This window comes from Perca fluviatilis, chromosome 5, assembly GCF_010015445.1.
Source record: "Perca fluviatilis chromosome 5, GENO_Pfluv_1.0, whole genome shotgun sequence".
NCBI classification, from domain to species: Eukaryota; Metazoa; Chordata; class Actinopteri; order Perciformes; family Percidae; genus Perca; species Perca fluviatilis.
Window position 1 is genome coordinate 4,116,097 of NC_053116.1, and position 26,967 is coordinate 4,143,063.

Consider the following 26,967-nt stretch of genomic DNA (forward strand, 5'->3'; position numbering starts at 1 on the left):
CTTTCAAGCCCACCACTCACTGTAAAATTCACAGCGCATCACTAAAGTGTCTGAGGCTGTCTCATGGGAGCTTTAATCCACAACTGCAACGTGGATCAATCAAGACCCAGGAAAAACCCAGAGTGAGAAACCAGTATGGCATGGAAACAAGTCCACACTCTGTCAATTAGTTCTTATACCTGCAGACCTCAGAATTATCTACGCAGGTCATCTTACATCCACTGACACGTTTCACAGTTTTTCAAAGAGGAGCAGTTAATGTACAGTTGACAAAACCAACCCAACTCAAGGTCCACTTTCTCACTTGTTCTGGAGCTTTCATTGCAGTCATTGCTTAGATGTTTGGACATCTATAGTTCCAGTGATGTTGCTAGATAACTTCCTGTCTGTATTTAAGTCAGAAAGGACGTAGTAATCAGGGCTCCAGACTGCGACCAAATGGTCGCATTTTGCGACCAAAATTTGAGAGTGTGCGACTGAATTTTACATCCAGTCGCACATGTACGACCAGTACATTTGCCCCCTTTTTTTACACGTTAAATGTCGAAACGTAGGTACCTGAGCGCGTAAGCGCAAGCTTATCTGTCCTCTCTGAAAATAGACAGAGGGCCTGATTTACTAACACTAGCGCAGTTTGCGCTGCGTCTGTTTATGCGAGTTCGGTAATAGCGCACGCTATGCTTCCACATTTTGCGTAGTATTTATCAACCCTGACACCCATCAGCCAATCAGCGTCTTTCTCCGCCCACTAGACCGTAAATTGCGCTGTAGCAAAGCGGTACTGGTGCTATGATATGGCTGAGTGCAGACTGCGATATCCCCACTGCTGATGCTATGACTGTTTGAAATGATCCTGATGCCAATATTTGTAATGTAGCGAGGAGTTTAACAACTGCTGGAATGGGATGTGAACGCTGAATGGGAGATTCAATTTCATCTTTGATTTCTTCCAGTAACTCTAATATTTCATGGCTGTTTGATCTGTAACGCTAAATGATGTTGTGTTCACTGACAAAGTGTGATTCTTGTGTTAAAACATATTTTCAGCCTCGCCTATGTCTTCGTCTTGCTCAAATTACTGTTGCCATTTCACCAGCGGCATATAAAGGTCTACGAGGAAACTCGATTGCAGCTGGTTTAGACCTGCTTTTAAGAGGCGGAGAATTTCCCCCGCAGAATAGAGGCGCGCTCTAACTGACAGTCTTTATAAATACCACGGAATATATAATTAGGTGCACTTTGCGCTTATCCTCCCACCTTTCTGGGTGGAACTCCCACTTTCCCCATGACCCTCCCACGAACGCATATTGAAAGAGCAACTTGTCTCTTCTCGCTCATGTGGCAGACAATCTGCGATTTTACCCAAGTGCGCCCTGTTTGTAAATAGCCCGCATCGGTTACGTCCGTCTTTGCGACCAATTAGCGCCTGGAAACAGGCGCAAACGGCTTGATAAATCTAGCCCAGAGAGCGGTGCTCCGACACAAACACACACACTCGCACACACGCAGAGTTGCGATCGGCGCAAACTACGTCGGCTGTTTTGTTGAAGTCACAGTGAGTGATGCCGATAAGGTGGTTTCAAGTATGGTTACAGTTTTTAAAAACTTCACGCAGACAGCGTTTTCTGCAATATGATATTAAAAACAGTCACGGTGCTGTTGACGTTACACTTCCTCTGAGACAAGCAGCAGGCTCAACTGTGTGCAGCTGTGCCCTGGTGACTGACTGACAGGCTGAGGGTGTAAGGCAAGGCAACTTTATTTCTACAGCTCCTTTCAGCAACAAGGCAATTCAAAGTGCTTTACATGAAACATTAAAGCGCAATTAAAAACGGTCATGATGAAAATAAGGCTAAAAAAGTTACAGTGAGTAAGAAATAAATAATTATTCAATTTAATAGGTTGTAGGGACGGGTTTGGGAGGAGAGAGGGAGGGGTTTTATTTTTATTTTTGTTTAACTTCTTTAGAGTGTAACATATTCTAATAAAATAACAATGTAATAATAATAATAATGTTCTAAGTACATAGGATAAATAGGTTTGGAATTATTTTTACAACTGAAATAATTGTTTTGTAATTACAGAGGGAAAGTACCGAAAAAATGTACCGTTGGGTACTGGAACATAATTTCAGGTATCTGTACCAATATTGGTTCAGATACGAAAGGTACCCAACCCTAAGGGTAGTAGCCTAAACAATGCATGTTTAATTTTAAGGTGAATTCATTGTAATTGTAGACTAGAGTTGGTATATTTTTTTTATATTTTGTTTACTGTCATTACAGCAATGGTGCCTTCTATGTTGCATCTTCAAACGTGACACTGAATTTGAAACAGCACATTGTAATTTCTGCATCTATTATCAAAGTATTTATTATTAATACAGTGGAAATTAGTAGAAATGTGAATATTTGGTTAGCATGTTGATTTACGGTGTGTGCCCCTAAATTTTATGGTTGCGCCCCTAAAATTTTCAGTAGGGGGCCACTGTGCTCCTTGTGAAAAAAGTTAGTCTGGAGCCCTGAGTAAACTCACTATCAATGCCCCCTAGAATTTACCCGACAATTATAACACTTTCGTGTAGCAAACTTTGCTGAGAGTTCTCAGCTCCTACACACACACTAGGGCTGTTGGAACGAATTCCCAAAGTCAAATATAATTTGAATACTAAAAGGAATCAATACTAACTGAATGCTGAGATTCCTATTTGAATGTTTATTTTTTATAAATATGTTGGCTAAAGTTAGCGAATCTCCCTCTTCTCGCCTTGGCCTACCCGCGTGTGAAAAAAAAATGCTCATGTCATGTCACGTCTGATGAACAACAAGTTAACGGGAGTGAGAAACACAAGGCATTGTGAGGTCTTAGAGCACAGAGCTGACGTTACCGTAGAGAGAGTAACATTAGTAGAGAGAGACTCATTAACGTGACACTGCAAGAAACAGGTGCTTATAAACCACTAACATAGTAGTGACAGCAACTCTTCTTAAAACCCACCTCTTTTCTTTGGCTTTTAACACCAGGTAGAGTGTTGATCTTATGTGTATACTTGCATATTTTTATTGTGTGCGGGCAGTGCATTTTATTTTTTTTTAATTTATTCTACTTATTTAATTTTATTGCTTTTTATCTTTTATATTGGGTACCTCATCTTTTTATTTTGCTTTTATTGTGTTATCTATTCTGTTTTATCTTTTTGTGCAGCACTTTGGAAACCTTGCTAAATTGTGCTATATAAATAAAGTGGATTGGACAGCACCGTTTGGCTTAGTAATCAATGCCATTAACATAGTGGCTAACAATGGCTGTTACTCTGTTTATAGTCTTGCTTGTCCAGACCTTCCTCCACAGCACTGCGGATGAAGGTCTGTCGAGTCCACATAGCATTCTGGATGGGAGAAAAACGTGTTCTGGTTTATTGGCCTTTCTTTAAACCAATCACAATCGTCATGGGCGGTGCTAAGCTCTGGGCGGAGCCACGTGCCTCTGCTAAATAACCTCGGGAAGGAACTTGTTTCGGTGGAACATGTGTATGTTTAAAAGTTGTTTTAGTCGTGCAACAGAAAACTCTGAACAGTTTTACCTTGCAGAGATCTGAGGAACAGTTAACCATAGTCCTCCTAAATCCACCGAAGATTTCCGGGGGCACCAGAGCAATCCCCAGAAGTGGAAAATCGTAGATATAGACTACTCCGTTTATGACATGTCGTTTCGGCTGAGCTTGCTAACATGATGTCATTCTGCTAACCGAGCACTGTTAGCCTTTACAGCAGAGCAATAGAGAGCCAAAGTCACACCCTTCTGCTTCCGGTACATGGGACCTTAATTTGGAAAAAATAGGAACGAGAGTCAATGGAGAGATAATAATTAGTTTTTGATCCCGTTTGAATTGAGCCATGGATTACAAATATGATGTTCGTCAATTTAAAGCATTATTTTTCAAACGAAGAAAGTCTCCGTTCATTGTTAAACTGTTGAAGTATAAGACTGTGAAAATACGTAATTAGAAAGACTACACACTTTAATGTCTCATGGATGACGTCTGGCTGAAGCTACGATGTCTGTGTGTATCGTACCAGTGATGTAACGTGACTCTAATGAGCAGAGGATCTTGCTCGTTCTTTTGCTTCTCTGCTGAAAACACTTGACTGGATAAAACCCAGCAGTTAAGATAACGTTACATGTGTTGTGGAACAGAGCTAAGCTAGCTAGCTAGCGAGCAAGTTGAGCATCAAGCTAGGTGACGTAAATTGTGTGAGACGAGAGATGTAGTTCACTGGGCGGTTTCACACAAAACTAAGTGGCACTACGACAAACCTACGGCTAACTGAGACTTTCTTCGGTTGAAAAATTATCTTTTAAATTGACGAACATCATATGTGTAATCCATGGCTCAATTCAAACGGGATCAAAAAATTATTTGCCTCTCCCCATTCACTACCGTTCATATTTTTTCCGAATTAAGGTCCCATGAGCTCCACAGGAAGGAGCATGACTTCGGCTCTCTACACAATACACTTGTTAGATAATATTTCATTATTATATTCAATATTTCAGTTCTCTGTTGATTTCTTTTTGTCGCTAAATGTTTCGGGTTGAAAATGAATGTAAACAGAGCAAATAATAAATAAATATTGATAATAAATTAATAGTAAAAAGTAGAAAAGCAATATTTCCACTTGCTTTTTCCACAGTTGTTGTTTTACACAGCCACAGTAGGCTTGTTAAGCTAATAGCAAATTGTTAACAAGACCCTGTTTACACGTACATGGTTATTTTTACAAACGGGAGACATTTTCCTTCGTTTGTGCCCTTCGTTTACACGCAAACAGAGAATTCTCCTCTGAAAGCGAGTCTTTCTAAAAACTCTGGCCAGAGTGGAGATTTTTTAAATCTTCGTTTGCACGTTTGGATGTAAACTGAGACAAACGGCGGTTTAGGCAGCCGAGAGAGAGAAAGAGGAAGTGATTCGTTGCTGTTGTTGATATTTTCGGGATTCTGATTGGCTAACGTGTTTGGCACGCTCTTGACTGCATTGACGGCATATATACACGGGTACGTGTAAACAAACACTTTTCTGAAAACTGCACAATGTTATTTTTGAAAACAGCTTTGTTTGTGTTGTGTTGTATGTTGCGGTTCTCGTGTTTGTAATTTTTTTGAGTTACAATCCTTCCACACCGCTGTTCTTTTTTACAACGAGCATCGACTACAAACTCTTTAAACCAAATGTTACTTTTTTGGGCCAACGCATTCTCACTCCCATCGCGTAAAATACGTACGCTTGGTCAGGTACCTTTGGCGTTGTTATTCAGATCTAAACGCTCTTATCTAATTGCGCTGGGTTGGGACTGTTGGCGTCACTTTAGGTTAGGTTTGGTTAAGGAAAAGGTCGTGGATAAAGAAGAAAGCGACAGTTGGGTTTAGGAAACGTGACACGTGGGACATGAACTCCGGTCTCCTGGGTGAAAGTCCTGTGTTGTTTGACCCATCCACCCCTCAACCAACCTCCATATGCAGATTTTGGGCTTTCATACTACTCGCTAACGTAGTCGCTCTTAGTGATACGTCATCTTCAAACGCAGTGTAGCTGCTGCTCTCCCCGGTGCGTTCTACACACATGAAGGGTGCTTTTTGCGTCGTTTCTGACTCTGACAGCCACTGCCCAAACGTCCGTATTTTACGAGTTGGGAGTGAGAACGGGTTGTTTGGGCATTATCCCTTCCATGACGGCTGCCTCCTACGTTTACCTCTGCTGGTCTGCCGGGCTCTGGAAGGTTGCCTAGCAAATTGGCAGGGTGGCGCATATAGCACAAAGATGTTCTAAAGATAAAATGTAACTTCTCAATACCTTAAAAAAGGGCACAGCCTGGTAGCCTCATGAGACCGTCCTGATCTCGCGAGCTCCAGTTTTCTACTCGCAGATCAGTCTGGCATCTTGATTGATTCATTCCATGTCAAATTGAACACACCATAGTCCGTGCCCCTCGCCTGGCATCATGGCGCTACCGAAAGTTGGAAGAAAGCGGCAGAGTCCTATTTGATTATGCCTGTGTCAGATAAAAGCAAGTGCCTCGCAGTGGAAGGTGGTAAAATATGTGGACAATTAATTAAATGGAAAAATCCCACGAATTTGAAAGTACATTTGAGAAGCGAGCACAAGGAGGCTAACCTAGCTTACCTTAACAAGGTAAAGGATAACGCAAAGCCCCCTTTCCCTGAAACAGAAGCTAACCCCGGTACCGGGCATAGATGTATGGGTACAGGGCATTGATGTATGGGTACAGGGCATGGATGTATGGGTACAGGGCATGTATGTATGGGTACAGGGCATTGATGTATGGGTACAGGGCATTGATGTATGGGTACAGGGCATGGATGTATGGATACAGGGCATGGACGTATGGGTACAGGGCATGGATGTATGGGTACAGGGCATGGATGTATGGGTACAGGGCATGGATGTATGGATACAGGGCATGGATGTATGGGTACAGGGCATGGATGTATGGATACAGGGCCAGGCAGCATGACGGAGACAACCGTAGGACAGAGAACACTACAGGAGGGCTTTCACCGGCAGCCCGATAGCTGCTGGTTAGTAAATACGCAAGAACACCATAAGTGGGAGGAAGCGTGGGTTAGTACGTGTGTTGATACTGGGATGTCTACACAACTGTGTGAGTCGATTGACTTCAAAAAGTTCGCCACTTTACTCGAACCAAAGTTCAAAACACCTGTTCATGTCTGTCTTCTTTAGTCTTTTGGCTATTTAGGTTTTTTCCAGGGTCCACGTCCCTTACACATTTTGCACTTACTGCGGCGTCTTGTGAAGGCTGTTTACATATTTGTGCTCATCCTCATATGTACATTTTATGTACCGGTAGTATTGTTGAATACATTGTGAATACATATTTCTAAAATTGTATGATGTTTTTGTTGAGTTATTATTACACAATACTTTTTCTGACCTTTTTGAATCTTGCCCCTGACCAATAACCCATATTACAAAAAAGACTGACTAACACTAAAACTAATAAAAACTAATCTAAAACTAAGCATTTTCAAAAAATAAAAACTAAACTGAATTTGAAAACAAAAAGTCTAAATGAAATAAAAGTAAAAACTAATGAAAAATGCAAAACTATAATAACCCTGACCATAAGTCAGACTCGTGTCAAGTCGGGCGACTCGAGTCCCCCACCTCTGCTGAAAAGGAAAGCGGAGCCTGAAATCCCAGCAGCAGCAGAGGGAGGAGGACAGGATGAAGGACTGATACTGACTCATGGCTGTGTTCTTCATTCTTTTTCAAACTGTAAGGAATATTATACTATGATTTAGAGTGTCGTAATCGTTCCTGTAGCTGCTCTAGAAACAATATTTAGTCATTTCAAAATAGATTAGCCAGACTCTGGAAGAATAAGCAAATCACAGTTCAAATCCCTTCACTATAAGCCTTGTTCAACCAAGGTTATTTTGTGATTATTGTTATTTATGGCACACAGTGGCATCTCTCACAAAAATGTGAAGGACAAATTATTATTCAATTTGAACAAAACAAAGAATATGCTGTTTGGAAACTGCAAAATAAACACTGGCATACAAGCTATGATTTACAATGTTGATATAAAAAGAGCATGTGAAAATACAATACAAGTTGGCCAGGAGCGCTGAAGTTCTGGGAAAAACAAGACACGTTCTGGATCCCTGTCTGTTCACTCATATTACCGGCTCTGACTTACAGTGGGGAGGTATGGGGCAAAACCTACAGCACATTACACTCATAACGAGCCATAAGCATAGTCAACCATGTTGGATATTGTGATCAACATTCTGTTTTAAAGGCACAGGCTCGGTAGTTTAGAGATCTGGTACAAATGAGCACTGAACAATCTGTCTATGATTTAAAAGGAAAGTTTGGGAAGTGAAAACTTCTTCCTACTCCTTTTTTCGGAAATTAAATTTTTATTTATGTTGTTTTGTTATGCTGTTTATGAATATGTGTATATTGAGAATTTGTTATGTGTTTACTCTTAATTGTATTGTTATTATTGTTTTATGGTTTTGTTTATGAAGTGTTTATAAAGGGTATGAAATCTAAAAGCATGTTAGATGGTACAATGAATGCAGCTCTTTGATGTTAATTAAAAAAGAAAAGTGATGCAAGCAGAGACATAGACATGTCATCAACTTGCGTCATCCTTCTGCCAACGCTCTCATGTTCTGAATGTAACAAACACTAGATTTTTATTTATAGTGTCAAATCCTAAAAGGAGTTATCTCAGGACACTTTACAGATAGAGTAGGTCTAAATCACACACTATCATTTACAGAGAGCCAACAATTCCCCCCCAAGATCAAGCATTTGTTTGCCAGGATAAACCTCCTTTAAACAGGCAGAAACCTCAGACCGACCCAGACTCCTGGTGGGCGGCCATCTGCCGCTACAGGATGGGACACAGAGACACCAATACAGATATACAGAAATATGATTCATAATAATTATAGCGGTTGGTAAGATGAACAACTGCTTTGTTCGTAATACTGCTGCTGCTATTCATACAGGAGTCGACAGTGACAGAGATGGTCCCAGGCAGATTCTGGTCAGGCTACTGGATGTTCAAGAGAAGGTGAACATTTTCCTCCTTTCCAGAGAAAAGAAGGAGCAGAAGTCATATTTACATACAGTATATCCACACAAAAAGCCCTTTGACTCTTGTGAAGCAGAGACTTTGTGAACTGAACCTAAAGTATTCCATACTATATCCCTGCACACTGAAGGTGTTGGTGAATGGATAACAGCAGCTCTTCAGCTGTTATGTCTCTTACCAACTCTCTGTCTTAGGATCCTTTACTTTACTCTCCACAGTCATGTCTTTGGACTATTGAGTTGATCAGTCAGACTCTACTTCTTCTGCTTCTCTTGCAGTAGTACCTGAGGGCGTCAACACCGGTTCTAATTATTTCAGTCTCCTCTACAGAAATAAGAGTCCAAATGATCTTCTACACTTGAAAGGCATGTTTCCAATTGCTCCAAATGAAAAAAGGAGGATTCCTGGAGAAAATGGGCAGGTGGAAAGCTGGAGGCAATACATAGATTCCTGCTCTGTGTGTGTGTGTGTGTGTGTGTGTGTGTACGCGTGCATGCGTGCGTGTGTGTGTTTTAACTCATACGAGTGGTATATGGATAAAAATGCATTTACCTGTATGTGGGTCAGTGTGTGGAGACAAATCCAGGCTCTGTGAGTGTGTTTCCTGCAAAGTGTCGGGCTGCTACCTGCCCTGAAAGTCTCTCTTTTTGTTGGCTTTAATTAAGAACTTGGAAATTAGTGCCCTGCTGAGTTGAAAAAGAAGACAGTTTAGCTTTTGGCAATACACTCCCTTGGTCATTTCACAATCTGCCTGATTTAGCTCAGTGTACTGTGTGTGTGTGTGTGTGTGTGTGTGTGTGTGTGTGTGTGTGTGTGTGTGTGTGTGTGTGTGTGTGTTTGACATGTCCTCATGTTCAGCAGCCTTCCTTTTCTTTTTAAACCCTTAACTAATGACACTACACTTCTAGACAACTGATGATACTACTTGTACTAGGGTTAGGTTTATTCAGATACTGTGCTTACAGAGTTTACTAAAAATAAAGGTTTTGAACAACTCACTTTAGCAGTTGGTTTTTCCGCTTGCCGCCATCTTGCCAGTCAAAAAGTGAATGCAACGTAACAGGGAGGAGAGTAAAGATGGAAAGCTCCTAAAGCTTAGTTCCATATAAATGTACGGATAATTTGTTGTTTTGTCGTTAGTGAAAAACAATATTGACCTTGTAGTTGAAAAAGGAGCCTCATATAAGTGACATTTCCTCCTATGGAGCCCGTTCATTCACATTCGGAGATCGACACTTTTTGACTGGCAAGATGGCGGCGAGCGGAAAAACCAACTGCTAAAGTGAGTTGTTCAAAACCTTTCTGTTTAGTAAACTCTGTGTACACAAACAATCTTCTCAATGCTGGAGTTCATGTGTAGAGCCCCTGGTGATACTTGGAGCAAAGTTTCATGTTGTGTCGAGCCTTCTTAGTGTTTTAAAAATAGTGATTTTGATGCGATCATAGCAGTGCCCCTAGCACTCCCATTCAAAAGGCCAATTGACCGAAAACGAAAATATGGTCAATCTTAAAAGTGGCGCTTCTGTCCTAATTATGCTTTTAAACAAAAGTTTGACTCGGGTACATTCACAAAAAGACCCTAGGATGCATTTTGGCGAGAGTTACACTTTAACTCAGAGAGATGCCTTGGCCCTTGGTAGGCTTGAATGGCTTCTTTTTGGTTTGGTGTTTGTTAAGTGTTTTATATGTGATTCATATTTCATATCTCTACAACCTCTACAAAGCTGCATGCCTTATATACTATGGTTATACTTCTCTAGTCTAGTTTATGTGTGAACATTGACATTTATTATTTTTTGCCTTCAAACTGGATGATAATAAATGATTAAAAAGCATTAATTTGAACGGTGGAAGTCCATTTCAATGTTGACTTACTCATAGACATAAACCCAATGTTATTGTCTGAAACATGGCTTGGTAGTAAAATATCAGACAATGAAATTAAACTCACAAATGACACTTATATAGAGCTGAGGGATGCTCCAGGGGTGGTGGTGTGGCTCCTTGTGTTTCCTCTAACTTGGTCTCTGAGTTAATTACACCTTGAGCCAAGCCAATACATTCTGAAGGCCTTTTTGTTAAGGTAATTTATCATGAGAATAAATGTATTACCATCGGAAACATACAGTGTATAGACCTCCCTCTGCACCTGCAGAGTCTATTACCTGTTTGAATGCTACCATCAACTCCTTTACATGCAAAAATATAATTATTATATGAGACAACTTTAGTAAAAACTGGCTTTATAAGTCTTCTGAAAAAAATATGTTTGGGAATTTAAATCTAACCCAATTAATTAATAAGCCTACACGAGTCACCCCTTCATGTTAGTCTACCTGACTGAATACTTGTCACACACCCTAATAGATTTTCTCAAGCTGGTGTATTGTCACACTGCTTGGATCACTCAGTTATTTTCTGTGTATGTAAGATTAAAAAAATACCCCAAATCATCACCAAAATTAATCACAATTAAACAGTATAAGAAATGAATCTAAACTTATTTATTAATGATCTTATTTCTATTAATTGGGACAGCTACCAATTAAATCCTAATGTTTAAGATGCTTGGGTTTTTCTGTACACGAAGTGGTAGACAAACGTTTCTGGGTCAGAAAAAAAGTCAGGGGAAGACATCTACCCAGGATTAGTTGAGAACAAGCGACAACTTCTGGATCTGAAACGTGAAGCCAATGCAGTATTACCTTAAAGCTGCATTCTATCTAATTTCCAGCAGGGGGACACTCCACTGCCTCTAAAAAGAAGTTAATGAAATTCCGTCCATGTCTTTTCCTAACCACTTTTCCTTGACCTGGATGGAAAACGTTATGAGGTTAAGGAAAGATGTAAAGGGGAATTCATAAAGACTTGCTTTTTGTGCCGTATGTGACATAAAACAGTGACTTAGGCTGCATTCACATCACCAAAAGGGGATATGGCGATTCTCTGCAGGGTTGTGCGCAGGTGTGGAAGTGTCACTGAAACGGCCCATTTGTGTGATGTCCTGTTGTGTTCTTTAATTCCCCAATGTAGCACAAGTAGACTTTATATTTCACAGTTACTGTTTTCTGTCAGATCGTTTATAGACCCGGACGTTTTCGAGCGCACTTGAAGGCAACTTAATTTCCCGGAGAAAGAGAGAAAGTAAAGAGACGAAGGGACTGAGGAAACATTCAGCTGTTCCACAAACTCCCGGGCAGTTTAGTGCTTGTGTTTGGTGTTTTAAAACTTTCTTGTGGCAGCAAGAGAGGCAGTGATGTTTCCTGTTTCCTGTACGGGACTTTCACGCTGCCTCAAAACACAACGAAAAGTCTGATCTCTGTTACATGACTGGCCACTGCAGTGTGACACAGGGTTGTTTTTTCTCCAAAAGTAGCAATACAAGGTGTTCTTTGGCTTCCCCATGCGGCCTCACCAGCACAGCCTAAATGCACTACCCCCATTCAAAATAAATGGGAAGACCTGTGTTTTCAATATGAATGCAGAGTTACGCTCAAAGGGCGCAGGAAGACCTGTGGCACACGATGGGCCATTAACTTACCCTGTAATGCTAATGAAGTGTTTGGGCTGAGATGAGCACAGACCAGCATAGGTATAAATACTTAGATACCACCTACGGCTGTGTGAGATGCGTCTGTGCCGCTGCCATTTTGGGACGGACATCTGACCTGATTGACCATAAAGACTCAGACAAAAAGACAGACTCTTGTGCTGCTTTTGGATGTTCATGCAAAAGAAATGCCAAACTAAGCAACATGGAAAAACGTTTTTTACAATATTTTAATGTTATGAACTTGTTTAATTTAATATCAAGAGGTAATGTTAATCCTTCTTTTAAGCTAACATTAAGTGAAGTGTTAAGCTAACACTAGGGTGTGTCAGGTAAAGTGTTTTTTATTTCAGTAATAGTGATATATCAGTAAGAAGATGAAAATTATATTTGTCATAGGTTTATTATTAAAGCAGCAGCTCTGCGGCTGAACTGCAGTTCCTCAAGTGGCTGCTGAGCAGAGTTATTCCCCATGTTAAAAAATCCAAACTTTGTAGCAAAAATAAACATGTTTACAGCCTAGTACAAAAAATGGTTTTGGTCAGACAAGTTAATTTGTAATTTATTAAAATGAAACAGGAGAGCTCACTCTGACTCTGAGATACAGTTGAATGACCAATTAAACTGATCCATTTGGGTTTTTGCTCTTTGTTTCAGGTTTGGTTCAGCAATCGAAGGGCCAGGTGGCGAAAACAAGCAGGAGCTAATCAGCTAGCAGCTTTCAACCACCTGTTGCCGGGCGGATTTCCTCCCACAGGAATGCCAACACTTCCTACATACCAGCTGCCAGAGTCCAGCTACCCAACCAACACTCTGTCCCAAGGTAGAGAAGATAACACATTTACACTTATAAAATAAAATATAAAGATGGGTGACAAATGACAGTAAACAACAGCATGCAGTGTGTTAGTAAGGTGCCTCCACAACAGCTTCTCCAGGTGTGTGGACCTCTACTGGGGGGATGAACAACATTTTTCCAAAACATATTCCCTCATTTGGTGTTTTGATAATGATGGTGGTGGAGAGTGCTGTCTAATATGTGTGGTTTAAAAAAAAAAGTATCATATCATAGACATTAGGGCTGAGCGACATAACAGTATACCGTGCAACAGTAGAAATGTGTCCACCAATTTGGCAATACTCTTCCCACCATGAGCGCTATTCTCTCGTGATATTGTGATTCTTGCATGATCCCATGATTTTTGCTTGATCTCATGAATCCACTGCCTAACGTGACATGGGCAGACATAGGAGAGGGAAGTTGTAAATACAGAGCAGGATGAGGCATCCCAGCCTTTAAAAGAACTATTAAAAATATTGTTGTCATTTGTATTGAAGCTGGAATTACATGATTATTACATTTGCACACTGTAGTTTATTTCAATACATTATATATACCGTGATAGAAGATTTTGCCATAACACCCCCACCTAATAGTTATATAATAATGTACTTTTATCAACATTATTTACAACATAAAAAGTAAACAAAGAAAACAGATGCAGTGCAGTCAAAATAATTGTTGTTTCACAACAATGACCCGGGTCGGACCAGGGTTATCTGACCTGTGTTCAACCCTTCTTTTGTCAATTCAAACCAAGCCAGTCAACACTGGTTGAGCCCTGGTCATAACAAATCAGATACGAGCTGGGTCACAACCATAGAATGTGAAAATAATGGGCATAGCATCTGTGACGTCACCAATTGGTTTGTGGACTGCCGTCGCCATCTTGGTTTTTTGAAACCCGACGTGACGATTTTTGACGGAGACAGTGGAGCTAGGGAGGATGACGTGGCCAACCCACGTTGTTTGTTTGTAAAGAGGGAAAGTTGAATATTTTCAACCCTTCTGAAGCAAGTCATCTTGCAGAGATTTATCAGCCTGTAAACACGGACCTGGGTACTGGCACCGTTCATCTGCATGTACGGCAGTACAGAAAAAATGCAGACTTTCTCTTAACTTACCAGCTAACGCTAGCTGTAGCTAGCTAGGTTAGTTGGCAGAATGCTGAACAAGACTTTTTTATTTAATTAACTTTGCCGAAGTGAAAAGACACAGTGAGAGGTTCAAAGTTTAATATGAAAACACAGACAACAGCCTAAAACAAGTTGAGGTCTATTTTAATGTCCACAGTGCATGGTTAGCATCGCTAAGCCTCTGTCCTGATTGACAGGTCCTAAAGCAAGTTTAAAATAAATGGGAGCATCATTTACTAAATGAACATTATGCTGTATTGAAGAAGACTTGAAACTAGAGATTGAGACCATAATCTCATTATGAATGTTTAAGGTAATAAATCAAGTTTAATATCATTTCATCAGTATTACCTTAAAGCTGCATTCTATCTAATTTCCAACAGGGGGCGACTCCACTGGCTCCAAAAAGAAGTCACTTCCTGTCTATGAGAAAATGACCCTACTTCTCACTTGATTTATATACCTCAGTAAACATTTTCATATTTTTACAGTATGGTTTAGTCCCGTTTAGCACATAAACTGGTAGCTGTGGGAAACTGCTAGCCTAGCTCCTGTCCTGTGTACATGCTTGAGCAATTGAAGAAATAGATGTGTTATTGCACAAAAGGAAGGTACAGGAATGGGGGAAGGTTTAAGCTGGTGTATCTTTAGGTGCTCAGCTTTGTGCTGTTGTGTTTTGCCCTTCAGACGGTGGTGGCACAGTTCACCGTCCCCAGCCGTTACCTCCATCCACCATGCACCAGAGCGGTCTGTCCAGCACTGACAGCAGCTCTGCCTACGGTCTGGCCTCCAACCGCCACGGCTTCTCCAGCTACCCTGACTCCTTTATGAGCTCTGCAGCACCAAGCAACCACGTCAACCCTGTCAGCAATGGACTTTCCCCACAGGTAAGACCCGCTGGACTACTATAACATTTAGGCATGAGGATATCATAACATAACTAAACATCAACCGGACCAGTGTTGGGCTGTTTTCCTGGCTCAAAATGAGGCGGAGGTGGTACCATCCTGATCATTTAACTTTAACTTTAACTGGCTCAAGCAAACGTTTTCTACAAGCAAGGTATGTTTTTTTAAAGATTATTATTAATTTTTTTATATGATTAGATTGTACAAATATCGGCATATTAATCTCTGAACTGTTTCAGCTGCCCTCATGATTCTCTGAATCAGCTGAAAATATTACACTAATGTGTTGTAACGTTAATTAAGGGAACCTTTTTAAGAAATTGGATGTGCTTGGATGCAAGAGAAAAGAAGAAAGAAGAAATCAATATTTATCTGTTTCAACACTCATGGAATATCAGAACGCTGCCTGCCACATTCCTGCTGTAGGGAAACCAGACTCGGTTGAAACCTGTATATGGCTGGAGTGTGTTTGGTCAATTCAATTCAATTCAATTTTATTTATAGTATCAAATCATAACATGAGTTATCTCAAGACACTTTACAGATAGAGTAGGTCTAGACCACACTCTATAATTTACAAAGCCCCAACAATTACAGTAATTCCCTCAAGAGCAAGCAGTGCGACAGTGGCGAGGAAAAACTCCCTCTTGGGAAGAAACCTCAGACAGACCCAGGCTCTTGGTAACAATGTGCTTAATTGTGGCCAAAAGCAGTGTCTATAATGTAAATGCCTATATACAAAATGTTCAACTGCAATTTGCTGTAGTGGTCCCAGTAAATATTTGTAATGCATTAAAAAGTAACCCGTTACTGTAATTCCACTACTTTCAGCAATAACTAGAAACGTAACTACTTAACTTTTCAATTTAAATAACGCAATAACAATTACCGAAATTGAAATGGGCTCGTTGCTCGTTACTTTTGTCTTAGTCAGCAGGCAAACAGCCTATTCCCTGGACTTTTTATGATCTAATGTTCCTCAGTAGTAGTAGTACTTTTAGCCCCTTGCTGCCAGAGATGTTCACAAGTCATTTTTTGGAAGTCTAAGTCGAGTCTCAAGTCTTTAAGCTTGAGTACAAGTCAAGTCTCAAGTCTTTGAGGGGCAAGTTCAAGTCAAGGCTCAAGTCTTTTGCCACGAGTCCAAGTCAAGTCTCAAGTCTCTGGCCATCTGATCTGTCCCTAACACTATATTGTTAAGTCTTATGAATTCAAAGCATGTCCTGTAGCTACCATCCATACAGTACAGTATCAGAATCAGTTGTAGGATAACTTTATGGGGTCTACTTAACACATCACTCGCCCTCGGACCTGGTGAAATATTAACCTCAGTCTGTCACATCATATGGATACAACTATAAAGATACAATTTGCATGTTCCCAGCATTAGCACAACACTTTGCGATGGTTAGCTTGTTACCTGTGATGATATATGCTAAATGTAACGTCTCTTTCACTCAAAAAAATTTCTGTCGAAGTGTAAATCAAGAGAATAGTGGCAGCGCCACACCAGTTACAGAACAACATGCATCTCAGTCAGTCCAAATCACGCACAATAAGCAGTTTGAACTCACTGATGTAATGCAGTTTATTTATTTATATAAGTGTTAGTACGCTCAGTGAAACTGAGTCAAGCGCGAGGGAGATCTGACTCCGAGGAGGAGAGGTTAGTGAGGCCAGCGTCTCCACGGCAGGTGACAGCGCGCACAAATCTGCTGCGCCACGCATGGATGAAATAATGAAATAGCAAATAGGACTACAGTAACAGAAATATGTGCAGAATTAAGACAGTCAAGACGGCCCAGTGTTTAGTGGACTGGGGTACACCTTGTTCACTTAATAGCATACAAATCATCCACGGTATCAATTACGCATCGCATGAGTTTGCCCACCCGACACAGCGTTTGTTCCAGGGGAGATGGATCTGTGCATCCCGCCTCCTGTGCGCCATGGATGTCTGAGCCTCAGTGACTACTAACTATAATAATAATAATAATACATAAGTTTTATATAGCGCTTTACATGGAACTCAAAGACGCTTTACAAACAAAGAACAACAAACTATAAAGATATAATTTGCCTGTTCCCAGCATTAGCACAACACTTTGCGATGGTTAGCTTGTTACCTGTGACGATATATGCTAAATGTAACGTCTCTTTCACATTAGCAAGTGACTGACCTATTTAGGTGCGTTTTGAGATGCCTGATGAAGTTCGACGTTGTTGATCATCATTTATCTTGGTGCCACACACCTTGCATGTAGCTGTTCGCTTACTGCCACTGTTTATGAAGTTATTGAAAGCAAAACTAATGACAAATTACGTTGCATTACGTTGCACATTATGGCAAAGGGCAGGGGACATGGAGCTCGTTAAACGTTTCCACAACGTATATGCGCCAATAAAAGAAAATAGAAATACATGAATACATTTAGATTTAAAAAGCAATAATTGCATGAAAACAGGTTGTTGACGAGTCTCGAAGCTCGAGTCCGAGTCAAGTCTGAAGTCTTTGGGTCAAGTCGCAAGTCAAGTCTGAAGTCTTTTGGGTCCAGTCGCAAGTCAAGTCTGAAGTCTTTTGGGTCGAGTCCGAGTCAAGTCTGAAGTCAGCTGTTTGTGCGACTTAAGTGCGACTCGAGTCAGAGTCTCAGACTCGAGTCTCCATCTCTGCTTGCTGCTCAACCGCTCTGATTCACACCGGCCAGGTAAGGACGAGAGCTATCAACAACACATACAGAGAGAGAGAGAGAGAGAGAGAGTCTACTGTCTAGTCAAGACAATACAAGTGCAGCTTACAGGTAGGAACACTAGTCGTTGCTGCCTCTAGTGGTTGGAACTTCAATCACTACAAGAGAAAGCGGGGTATGTGCTGATTTATCATTGTGGTGCTGCATCGTCACGGCATATCTTCTACCTGTCAGAGCACATTTAAGTCCCGCCCCAAACGGAGCAAGTGAGTCCGTCTGCAGCCTGTAGGACCCTTCAAGTTATGCCACCAGCTTCAAGTTACGCCCTTACGCCCCTTTCAATGTTTGATTGGCTACTCCTTGCCATAAAGTGGGTCCCACTCTCTTTGTACTGATTTTGTGTGTTCTCTTCTTCCATCAACACATTGTGGCAACACTGGGAGGAGTTCTCTGTGTTCGTCACACGTCCGGATGTAGTCACGGAGACGCTGACACGCTGGTGTGTTGAAGTGTGTTTCTCCATCAAATAGCGTTTCCCTCCTGTTAAAATGATAGTATCCCTATGTTGTTAAGGGTAGGACATAAGGTTTGGCTCAGGTTCAGGTAGGGGAAACACATCTCAATGGTGAAACAGTCACAACTCGGGCAGCACGGCGGTATCTGCGGCATTTTGTTTTGTCCGCATCTATAGCCTTAACACAGTGCAGCCCTTCTCAACATGTCCGCAGCTATGCTAACTAAGTTAGCCTCCACTCAGCCTTATGCCTACCATATGTACAAGTTTCTACTTGCGGAATGAATGCTCCGTGACACGTTCATACAACTCGAGAGGCTTCTCGTTTATTTGTCTCCTGACATTTGAACAGTATGGGCCGTGCCTTAAGCAATGTGTATCACGCCCCCTTGTGGCAGCCTCATCACTATCTGAGTAACCTTACGCCGTTAACTAGATCCAGCAATTTGTCCAGCATCCCTCCCTCCACTTTGACTTGTAGGATTATTAACAGCTTGGAGCCAATAGAGTGTAACATCAAATCTAACTCAAGCTTTTAGCTGTTAAGTTGAAAGAGGCACCTTCTACAAGTCTTATTAGTTTCTGTAAATGATACACCATATACACCACATATGATTTTGGAAACAATATCAACATCAAAAGTGCTTTAAACAATGTCAACATGTCCCTTTTAAGGCTCTGACACACCAATCCTACGGCCGAGCGTCGGCAGAAAAGGCAGTCGGACTGATCAGTCGGCTTCTGTCTCTCCAAAAAGTGCCTCAGAACACACCGAAGCGACACTGAGTTGAGCGTACATTCTGCTACCGTTAGCTGGTAACTAGTAAAAGTTGGTGCGCGTTTACCCACTGGTAAAACTCCCGTTTGGAAGACAACATCTCATTGAAAATGTGTGGCGCATTATGAAGCGCAAAATTTGACAACTGAGACTGTTGAGCAACTGAAGTCGTACATCAAGCAAGAAAGGGAAAGAATTCCACCTACAAAGCTTCACTAATTACTGTCCTCAGTTCCCAAACGCTTATTGTTGTTAAGAGGAAAGGTGATTTAACACAGTGGTAAACATGCCCCTGTCCCAGCTATTTTTGGAACGTGTTGCAATATAGGTTTAACAGGATTTGCAAATCATTGTATTCTGTTTTTATTTACGTTTTACACAATGTCCCAACTTCATTGGAATTGGGGGTTGTACTTGTTGCATCCAGACACTGGTACCTCGCAAAGTCTCCTTCCTATGGTCAGTGAATAAAGTGTAGGCTGGTTTGTTCATTAAATCATGATGTTCCTACACATGTATTTAACATTAAATGTGTTGGGAGTCACCTTAGTCAGAGGTGTGCTGATTAATGCAAAGTAATTAAAGTATGGAAAATAAAAAGTATGGATAGTAAAACAATTGTTACTTCTACTGTTAACTTATTAGTAACATTTGATGAATACTTTTTCAATGAGTAATTAGCAAAGTAATTAATTACAATTTCCACAATGGTCCTGCTCTACGCCCTGCACTGCTACCACTATTATTTCTAGTCATAGTTATATTATCTTTATTGTTACTATAAGTGCCACGGCGCATCATACCAACTGCTATAATTATTCAATCAATCAGTTTCTCTGTGTCCCAAACCGACCGCGGGAGATGGCCTCCCACCAAGAGCCTGGGTCTGTCTGCCTGTTTAAAGGAAGTTTTTCCTCGCCATTGAATGCTTGCTCTTGGGGGGGAATTGTTGGGTCTTTGTAAATGATAGAGTGTGGTCTAGACCTACTCTATATGTAAAGTGTCCTGATATACTGTAACTACTGTTGTGATTTGACACGATAAATAAAATTGAATTGAATTTCCAAGCAACTTGCCCAATGCTGGAATCACTGACCTGGGAGAATAATAAAGCAAAATGAAAAGCAGGCTACCTATGAGAAACCTTTTGTGCACCTCAGAGCTGTGTGGACATTTACTAAATCCTTACAACCTGTAAACCAATGGCAGTGTTAAGGCCCTGACACACCAGGGAGACGGTCAAAGTTGGGCCAGCTGAGCACTCGTCGCCCCAGTTTTCGAAACAAAAACGTCACATACAGTATGCTGTTGCAAGGCTCTGTACAACAGTGTGGGACGGGGAGTTGCTAAATCCCTAGACGGCTGATTGCGGTTCACAGCTCTGCTACCATTGGAGAGCCCACAGGCCTCTGTACAGCAGCAGGGGTTCACAGAAATGACTAGTGACAAATCTAGCAACTTTCTGTGGAAGAGAGACGCCAGTATTGTCCTGCGACTACAAGGTCTTTCTTTCTTGCGGCTGCCACACTCACTTCTCTCTGTATAATAATAATAATAAACAACAACAATAATAATAATAATAATAATAATAATAATAATAATAATAATAATAATAATAATACTGGGAGCCAAGCAATCGGCCCATTCCGAACAGGCACACGCTCCAACAGGGATCCCTTTGTCTTTCTTTCTCATTTGATCAAGATACCAGGCATTGCACAATATATTAGTTATATGTAATAAATGCATGTTCCTCACCATATGGTTGCCTTGTGCATCATCTGGTTGTGCCATATTCTTTCTACATTTGGACATCTTATACATGAACACAGGCGAGATTCAGCCCTTTCCATTTGAACATAACACTAAAATATGCATCAGATTTAAACCAGATCCAACCATAGGCCCTGAGAAGGACCATTCATTGGGTTAGGAGGTAATAGACAATTACTATATTTAATGTAGTCTAATTTAAAGATAGTGTGGCTGCTAATAGGTCACACAAAAGTGTACATGCTTATTTGTACATTGCATTTACAATGCACAAGTTGGTGCCAGTTAGGTGTCAAAAGATGTAATAGTTAATAAATCTAATGTTATCAAGGAATACATTTGTTTGTGAGTGCAAAAGTATATTAGAGAAGCAGTTACAGTATTTCAATTATAAAGCACAAACTATATGTCACTTAGTTTAAGGTTCATACTGTATATTTATTTACCTGGTATCTGTGTCATAGTGAGCCTGTGTGTGCCTGTTTCGGGATGGATTGTTGTGTGCATGTTGCTTTAAGTACAGGTTAGACAATGAAATATGATCCAGGAAGTGGATTTTTCTTTTGAGTCAATTTGATTGGCCACAACAGTAAATTGCTGGATGATGTTGCTTTGACTTGACTAAGAGCAAACCCTCCCTCTCCACCACTGCACACCTGGCTACTAAGTCTGCATCAAAAACACTTATCTACTAAATTTAAGAAAAGGTTTATTAAATGTGAGGCCAATGGTGAGTTCACTTTGAATAACTCATTAGGGCAGTGATTTAATGTTTTTCCTACCAATGATCTTACATTTAGTAAAGCCGTTTCTAAAGTTTGCATAAACACCTGGATGTCTGACAACTTTTAGTGACACGACAGAAATCCTTGTAATTGATGCTTAGCCTCTTTGGCCTCTTTCTCTCCGAAAATTACTACACAGGACAGAAATGTGGTCATCGTCATCGTTGATTAAGCCCTAACATTCCAGAGCTATCTCACCAACATCGCAAACGCTGCCTTTTATCATTTGAAGACTATATCCAGAGTAAGAGGTTTCTTGTTTCAGGCATGGGGTGGCTGTGGCTCAGGAGGTAGAGCGGATCGTCTACTTATCGAAATTGCTCTCAATGGTCAGGCCAGCACCCTGCATGGAAGCTTGCTGCCATCGATGTGTGTATGTGTGTGTGTGTGTGTGTGTGTGTGTGTGTGTGTGTGTGTGTGTGTTTGAATAAGAGGCATTGTAGCACATCAAAAGTGCCAGAATCCAGAATCCTAACAACAAATTTGATCACATCACATCTTTTCTCCAATCCCTGCATTGGCAGTTAGTTCCAGAATTGTTTACGTTTTGTTGGTGAAGAAGCTTTTAATTTTTGTTGTCCCAGCTGGAATACATTTCCAGACTGAGATGTTTTCAACATTGCTTGAAAGCAGACTAAAAACGTTACTGTTCTCTTGTGCATTTTCCTTCATTGTTTTCAAAGTGAACATGGAATTTCGTGCATATTGGACGATTCTGCACTGCCCAATGCCAACATTTGTTGGCAGTGCAGGATGTAGTGAGGTAAAAAGTGAGGGTGTAAATGTCAGGGAGGTGGATGGACATGTAGCGCATCTGACTTCCATGCAGGACACCGGAATTCATGTCCTGTCACAAACTGCCACTTAATGTTTGTCTTCTTATTAACTGTAATCATGATCTTTCCCTAACTTCAACCATACTGCAGTTCTCTTGCAAAGACATTAGATAGTGATCATTTTGGACATAGACACAAACATTGTAATTCAGCGTAATCCAGGGTTCTACGGATTCATTCAATACTGACGTTCTCTGCCGACAGGGTTGTTTTTTCATGCAATGTTAATGTCTGACTGCAGTGTCATGAATCTTCACTTTAAATCACTCATTGCTAGATGTTAACACAGCTTTTCTCATCCACCAACAGTTGGCAGCAGAATAATGTATCAGTGTGTTTTTGTGTCCACACTAACAGAGAGGAGGGAGGGATTCCCAGTGTTATCCTGTCTTGGTCTCTTGAACAATAACCATTCCAAATGAGACTTTGTGCGCTCGGGGGGATTGTTCTCCATGGCAGAATAGACAACTGAATCATATCAATACACTCACTGGCTAAAAAGACGCAATTAGTCACAAACACTGGGCAGTGCAGAATTCCCCAAGCAGCATGATCCTCCAGAAAATAAGATTTGGAAAATCCTTTTTATGTATATAGTACATCAATACATGGACCCCTGTATTGATCTAAATGGACCACGATTCGGCCGATGGCCTGATACTAACGTTACGAATCGTTTGACTGAAGCTTTGCTGTCAATTCAACTAAGCTGCTGCGGTGTTTGCAGTGCCATTGAAAGACATGGGTGTGTGGTCATTCATATTCAGGTGAGTATCAGGCTGATTCAGTGATCAGCGCCTTTGGGTTTGAAGAAAAAAACGTGATTGGTGTGTGTGTTTTTGGGTGTGTGAAGATCACATTGACTTTTATGTTCTAAGATGTTCAGTTAGAATGTACCACATTAGCATAAAAATACGCTAGCTACATGCTAACGTTCACAACAGTATTATTGTGCATGTGACCAAAAATTCGAACTGTGCTACGGGCACGCCACCTTATATGTGCCCTGCTACGCAATTAACTACTACAACTACTATTTCTAGTCACTGTTCCATTATCTTTATTGTGACTTATCGCCTCTGTTCATCACACCCCCAACCAGCACCGTCAGACACCGCCTACCAAGAGCCTGTGTCTGTCCAAGTTTTCCTCACCACTATCGCACTAAATGCATGCTCATGGGGGAATTACTGGAATTGTTGGGTCTTTGTAAATTATAGAGTGTGGTCTAGACTAGGGCTGCAGCTAACGATTATTTTTGTAATCGAATATTCTAGCGATTATTTCATAGATTAATCAAGTAATCGGATAAAAAAAAAGGTTTTTGTGTTATTAAACAGAACACAAAAACGGAAATACAGGTATTTATTAACGCTTTTATTGGCTATCAAAACTAAGCCCATTTAGTGCAACTTGCCAATTTACTGCATTTAAGTGTCACATGACATTGCAGAAACAAATTAATAACAACTGTGGAATATGTATAACATAAAACTTTGAAATACAACTTTAATAGTAAAGGCCATGTTGGCCTTAGTTTTGTCTTCTTAAGACAAAAAGGAACAAAGGATTGTAAGAATAAAAAGTAAAAAAAGGTCTACAAAATAATTACAAATAAGAAATCCAGGCCATTTGGCCTTAGTAGCTGCACAGCTACTCAACAAACTTCTAAATGTGCCTAGATGAGGAAGGTGTGTGTGTGTGTGTGTGTGTGTGTGTGTGTGTGTGTGTGTGTGTGTGTGTGTGTGTGTGTGTGTGTGTGTGTGTGTGTGAATGCATATGTGTGCAACTGCAATCCTTTACAAGAGCATATGATTATAATGGAGAAAAGTCAACATATCGACATGCTCATAACTGAGGCTTGCCCTACGCTTTGAGGCAATGTTCCCAGCAGCAGAGAACAAACGCTCTGAGAGCGTTGAGGTTGCTGGGATACCCAAAAACGACTTTGCCACCTTTGCCAAGGTTGGATATCGTGCTGCATTTGTTTTCCACCATGGCAGCGGATTCTGCTTCTTAGAGAGAGGATGTTCTCCAAAATACTGCAAGACCTCCCTCTGCACCACTTGATTTAGCTGCTCATCCTCATCCTCTTCATCACTGGTGCTGGAGTCTGATGATGAGGATCCCAGAATACTGAGGCACGATCCACCCTTGGTATGTGTAGCTGGGGGGTTTTCTAATGTGCTGATGGTGGCTTCATTTCCCCTTTCATCCCCCAGTCTTGCTTCCCTTTTGACAGCTAGTGCCATGGTTTGAATGGTACTTTGGACATTAAATACTTCTTCAGCAGGCAAGAACTTCAGTTTTCTGAACCTGGGGTCCAAAGCAGCAGCCAAGAGGACAGTGTTAGGAGCTTCAGGTTGAAATACAAACAGATTTTGCCATCTCTCTGGGATTTGTTCTGCCACATCAGCCTGGAATGCCCTTACTGGTGCAGTTTCAAATTCTGATTTCAGTGTTGACTTCTTACATAGACATATTGTTCTCCACTGAGGAACTCTGTAGCCCTTTCAAATGGTTCAAGGACCTGATTCAGCTCCTCAGTGATGTTCCACTGCTCAGACTTTAGATCCAGGTGGTGGTGTTTTCCTTTTGGATTGACAGCAGGATTGGAAAGCGCTGCAGTCACAGGCCATCTTTGTGCAAGGAGCCTGGATAGCATGTGATGTGTGTGCTGTTCCATCGTGAATCAACATTAGTGGTGGCACTCCCATTTGTTGCTGCTTTTCTTTAAGTTTGGTACAGGCCAGTTTGCTCTTCTTAAAGTGTTCAACAAGGCATCTCGCAGAAGCCACACAGTTAGAGATGGTTTTGTTATTTTTAAGTGTGCTCTGCACAACTAAATTCAATGTGTGCCCTGCACATCTCACAGAAGCCCACCCATGCCTCTCTTTCAAAATTCTTGCTGCCGCCACAACATTTGTCCCATTGTCCTGGTCAACTGCCTTCACCTTTTCAAAGGGAATGTGAAATTTGGCAGTAGTCTCCTCCAGCCAGTCCGCAATATTGGCAGATGTGTGCCTCTCTTCCAGAGGCATTGTGGTAAGGGAGAGGGACTTAATTTCCCAATTGTCCCCCAAAAAGTAACATGTCACCCCAAGATAAGCCTCTGTGGCCACACCGTCCAAATGTCTGTTGTAAGTGCAACAGACTCTGGGCTAGATTTATCAAGCCGTTTGCGCCTGTTTCCAGGCGCTAATTGGTCGCAAAAACGGACGTAACCGATGCGGGCTATTTACAAACAGGGCGCACTTGGGTAAAATCGCAGATTGTCTGCCACATGAGCGAGAAGAGACAAGTTGCGCTTTCAATATGCGTTCGTGGGAGGGTCGTGGGGAAAGTGGGAGTTCCACCCAAAAAGGTGGGAGGATAAGCGAAAGTGCACCTAATTATATATTCCGTGGTATTTATAAAGACTGTCAGTAAGAGCGCGCCTCTATTCTGCGGGGGAAATTCTCCGCCTCTTTAAACCAGCCGCAATCGAGTTTCCTCGTAGACCTTTATATGACGCTGGTGAAATGGCAACAGCAATTTGAGCAAGACGAAGACATAGGCGAGGCTGAAAATATTTTTAACAGAAGAATCACACTTTGTCAGTGAACACAACATCATTTAGCGTTACAGATCAAGCAGCCATGCAATATTAGAGTTACTGGAAGAAATCAAAGATGAAATTGAATCTCCCACTCAGCGTTCACATCCCATTCCAGCAGTTGTTAAACTCCTCGCTACATTACAAATATATTGGCATCAGGATGATTTCAAACAGTCATAGCATCAGCAGTGGGAATATCGCATTCTGCACTCAGCCATATCATAGCACCAGTACCGCTTCGCTACAGCGCAATTTACGGTATAGTGGGCGGAGAAAGACGCTGATTGCCTGATGGGTGTCAGGGTTGATAAATACTACGCAAACTGTGGAAGCATAGCGTGCGCTATTACCGAACTCGCATAAACGGACGCAGCGCAAACTGCGCTAGTGTTAGTAAATCTAGCCCTCTGTCTCCTGAAGGACATTCTTCAATTTGTCTGTGATTTCCTGGTACTTTTTCTCCATCATATTTGTGAAGTAAGTTCTTGAAGGAATGGTGTACTTGGGATTGAAAGAGGAAATCATATTTTGAAATCCTTTTTCCTCCACCACGGACCACGCATGTCTGTAATGAGCATGTTTAAAATGCTGTCTGTAAACATTGCAGCTTCTTCAACTTCTTCGGGAGCTTTCCGAACAAAGCTGTCCATATGCCGCTGTGATGTAAAAAAAAAAACTACCAAATAACCTATAATAATTGTCTGGGGTAGGCCTATTTGGTGAGGTAACCTAACACAGAGAGTAAGATTATGTGTGTGCCTGCGTGAGAGAGACACAAAGTGTGTGTGTGTGTGTGTGTGTGTGTGTGTGTGTGTGTGTGTGTGTGTGTGTTCGGGGGTTCTTCGGTGTAGGCCTATTATATTGCTCACTTCCAATTTAACATAAATTAGTTTACTACTTAAAGTTTCCACAA

The 26,967-nt window shown here is 41.2% G+C and overlaps 1 protein-coding gene across 2 annotated transcripts in view; it reads left to right on the forward strand.

Annotated features, from left to right (window-relative positions):
- The window catches only part of LOC120559787 (paired box protein Pax-7-like), a 95,643-nt gene that overhangs the window by 31,403 nt on the left and 37,273 nt on the right, over positions 1 to 26,967 (forward strand). For both annotated transcript variants that reach the window (XM_039801806.1, XM_039801807.1), the window contains exons 6-7: positions 12,859 to 13,024; positions 14,866 to 15,065. In XM_039801806.1, coding sequence (XP_039657740.1) covers positions 12,859 to 13,024; positions 14,866 to 15,065 — 366 coding nt within the window. The remainder of the gene's footprint in view (positions 1 to 12,858; positions 13,025 to 14,865; positions 15,066 to 26,967) is intronic.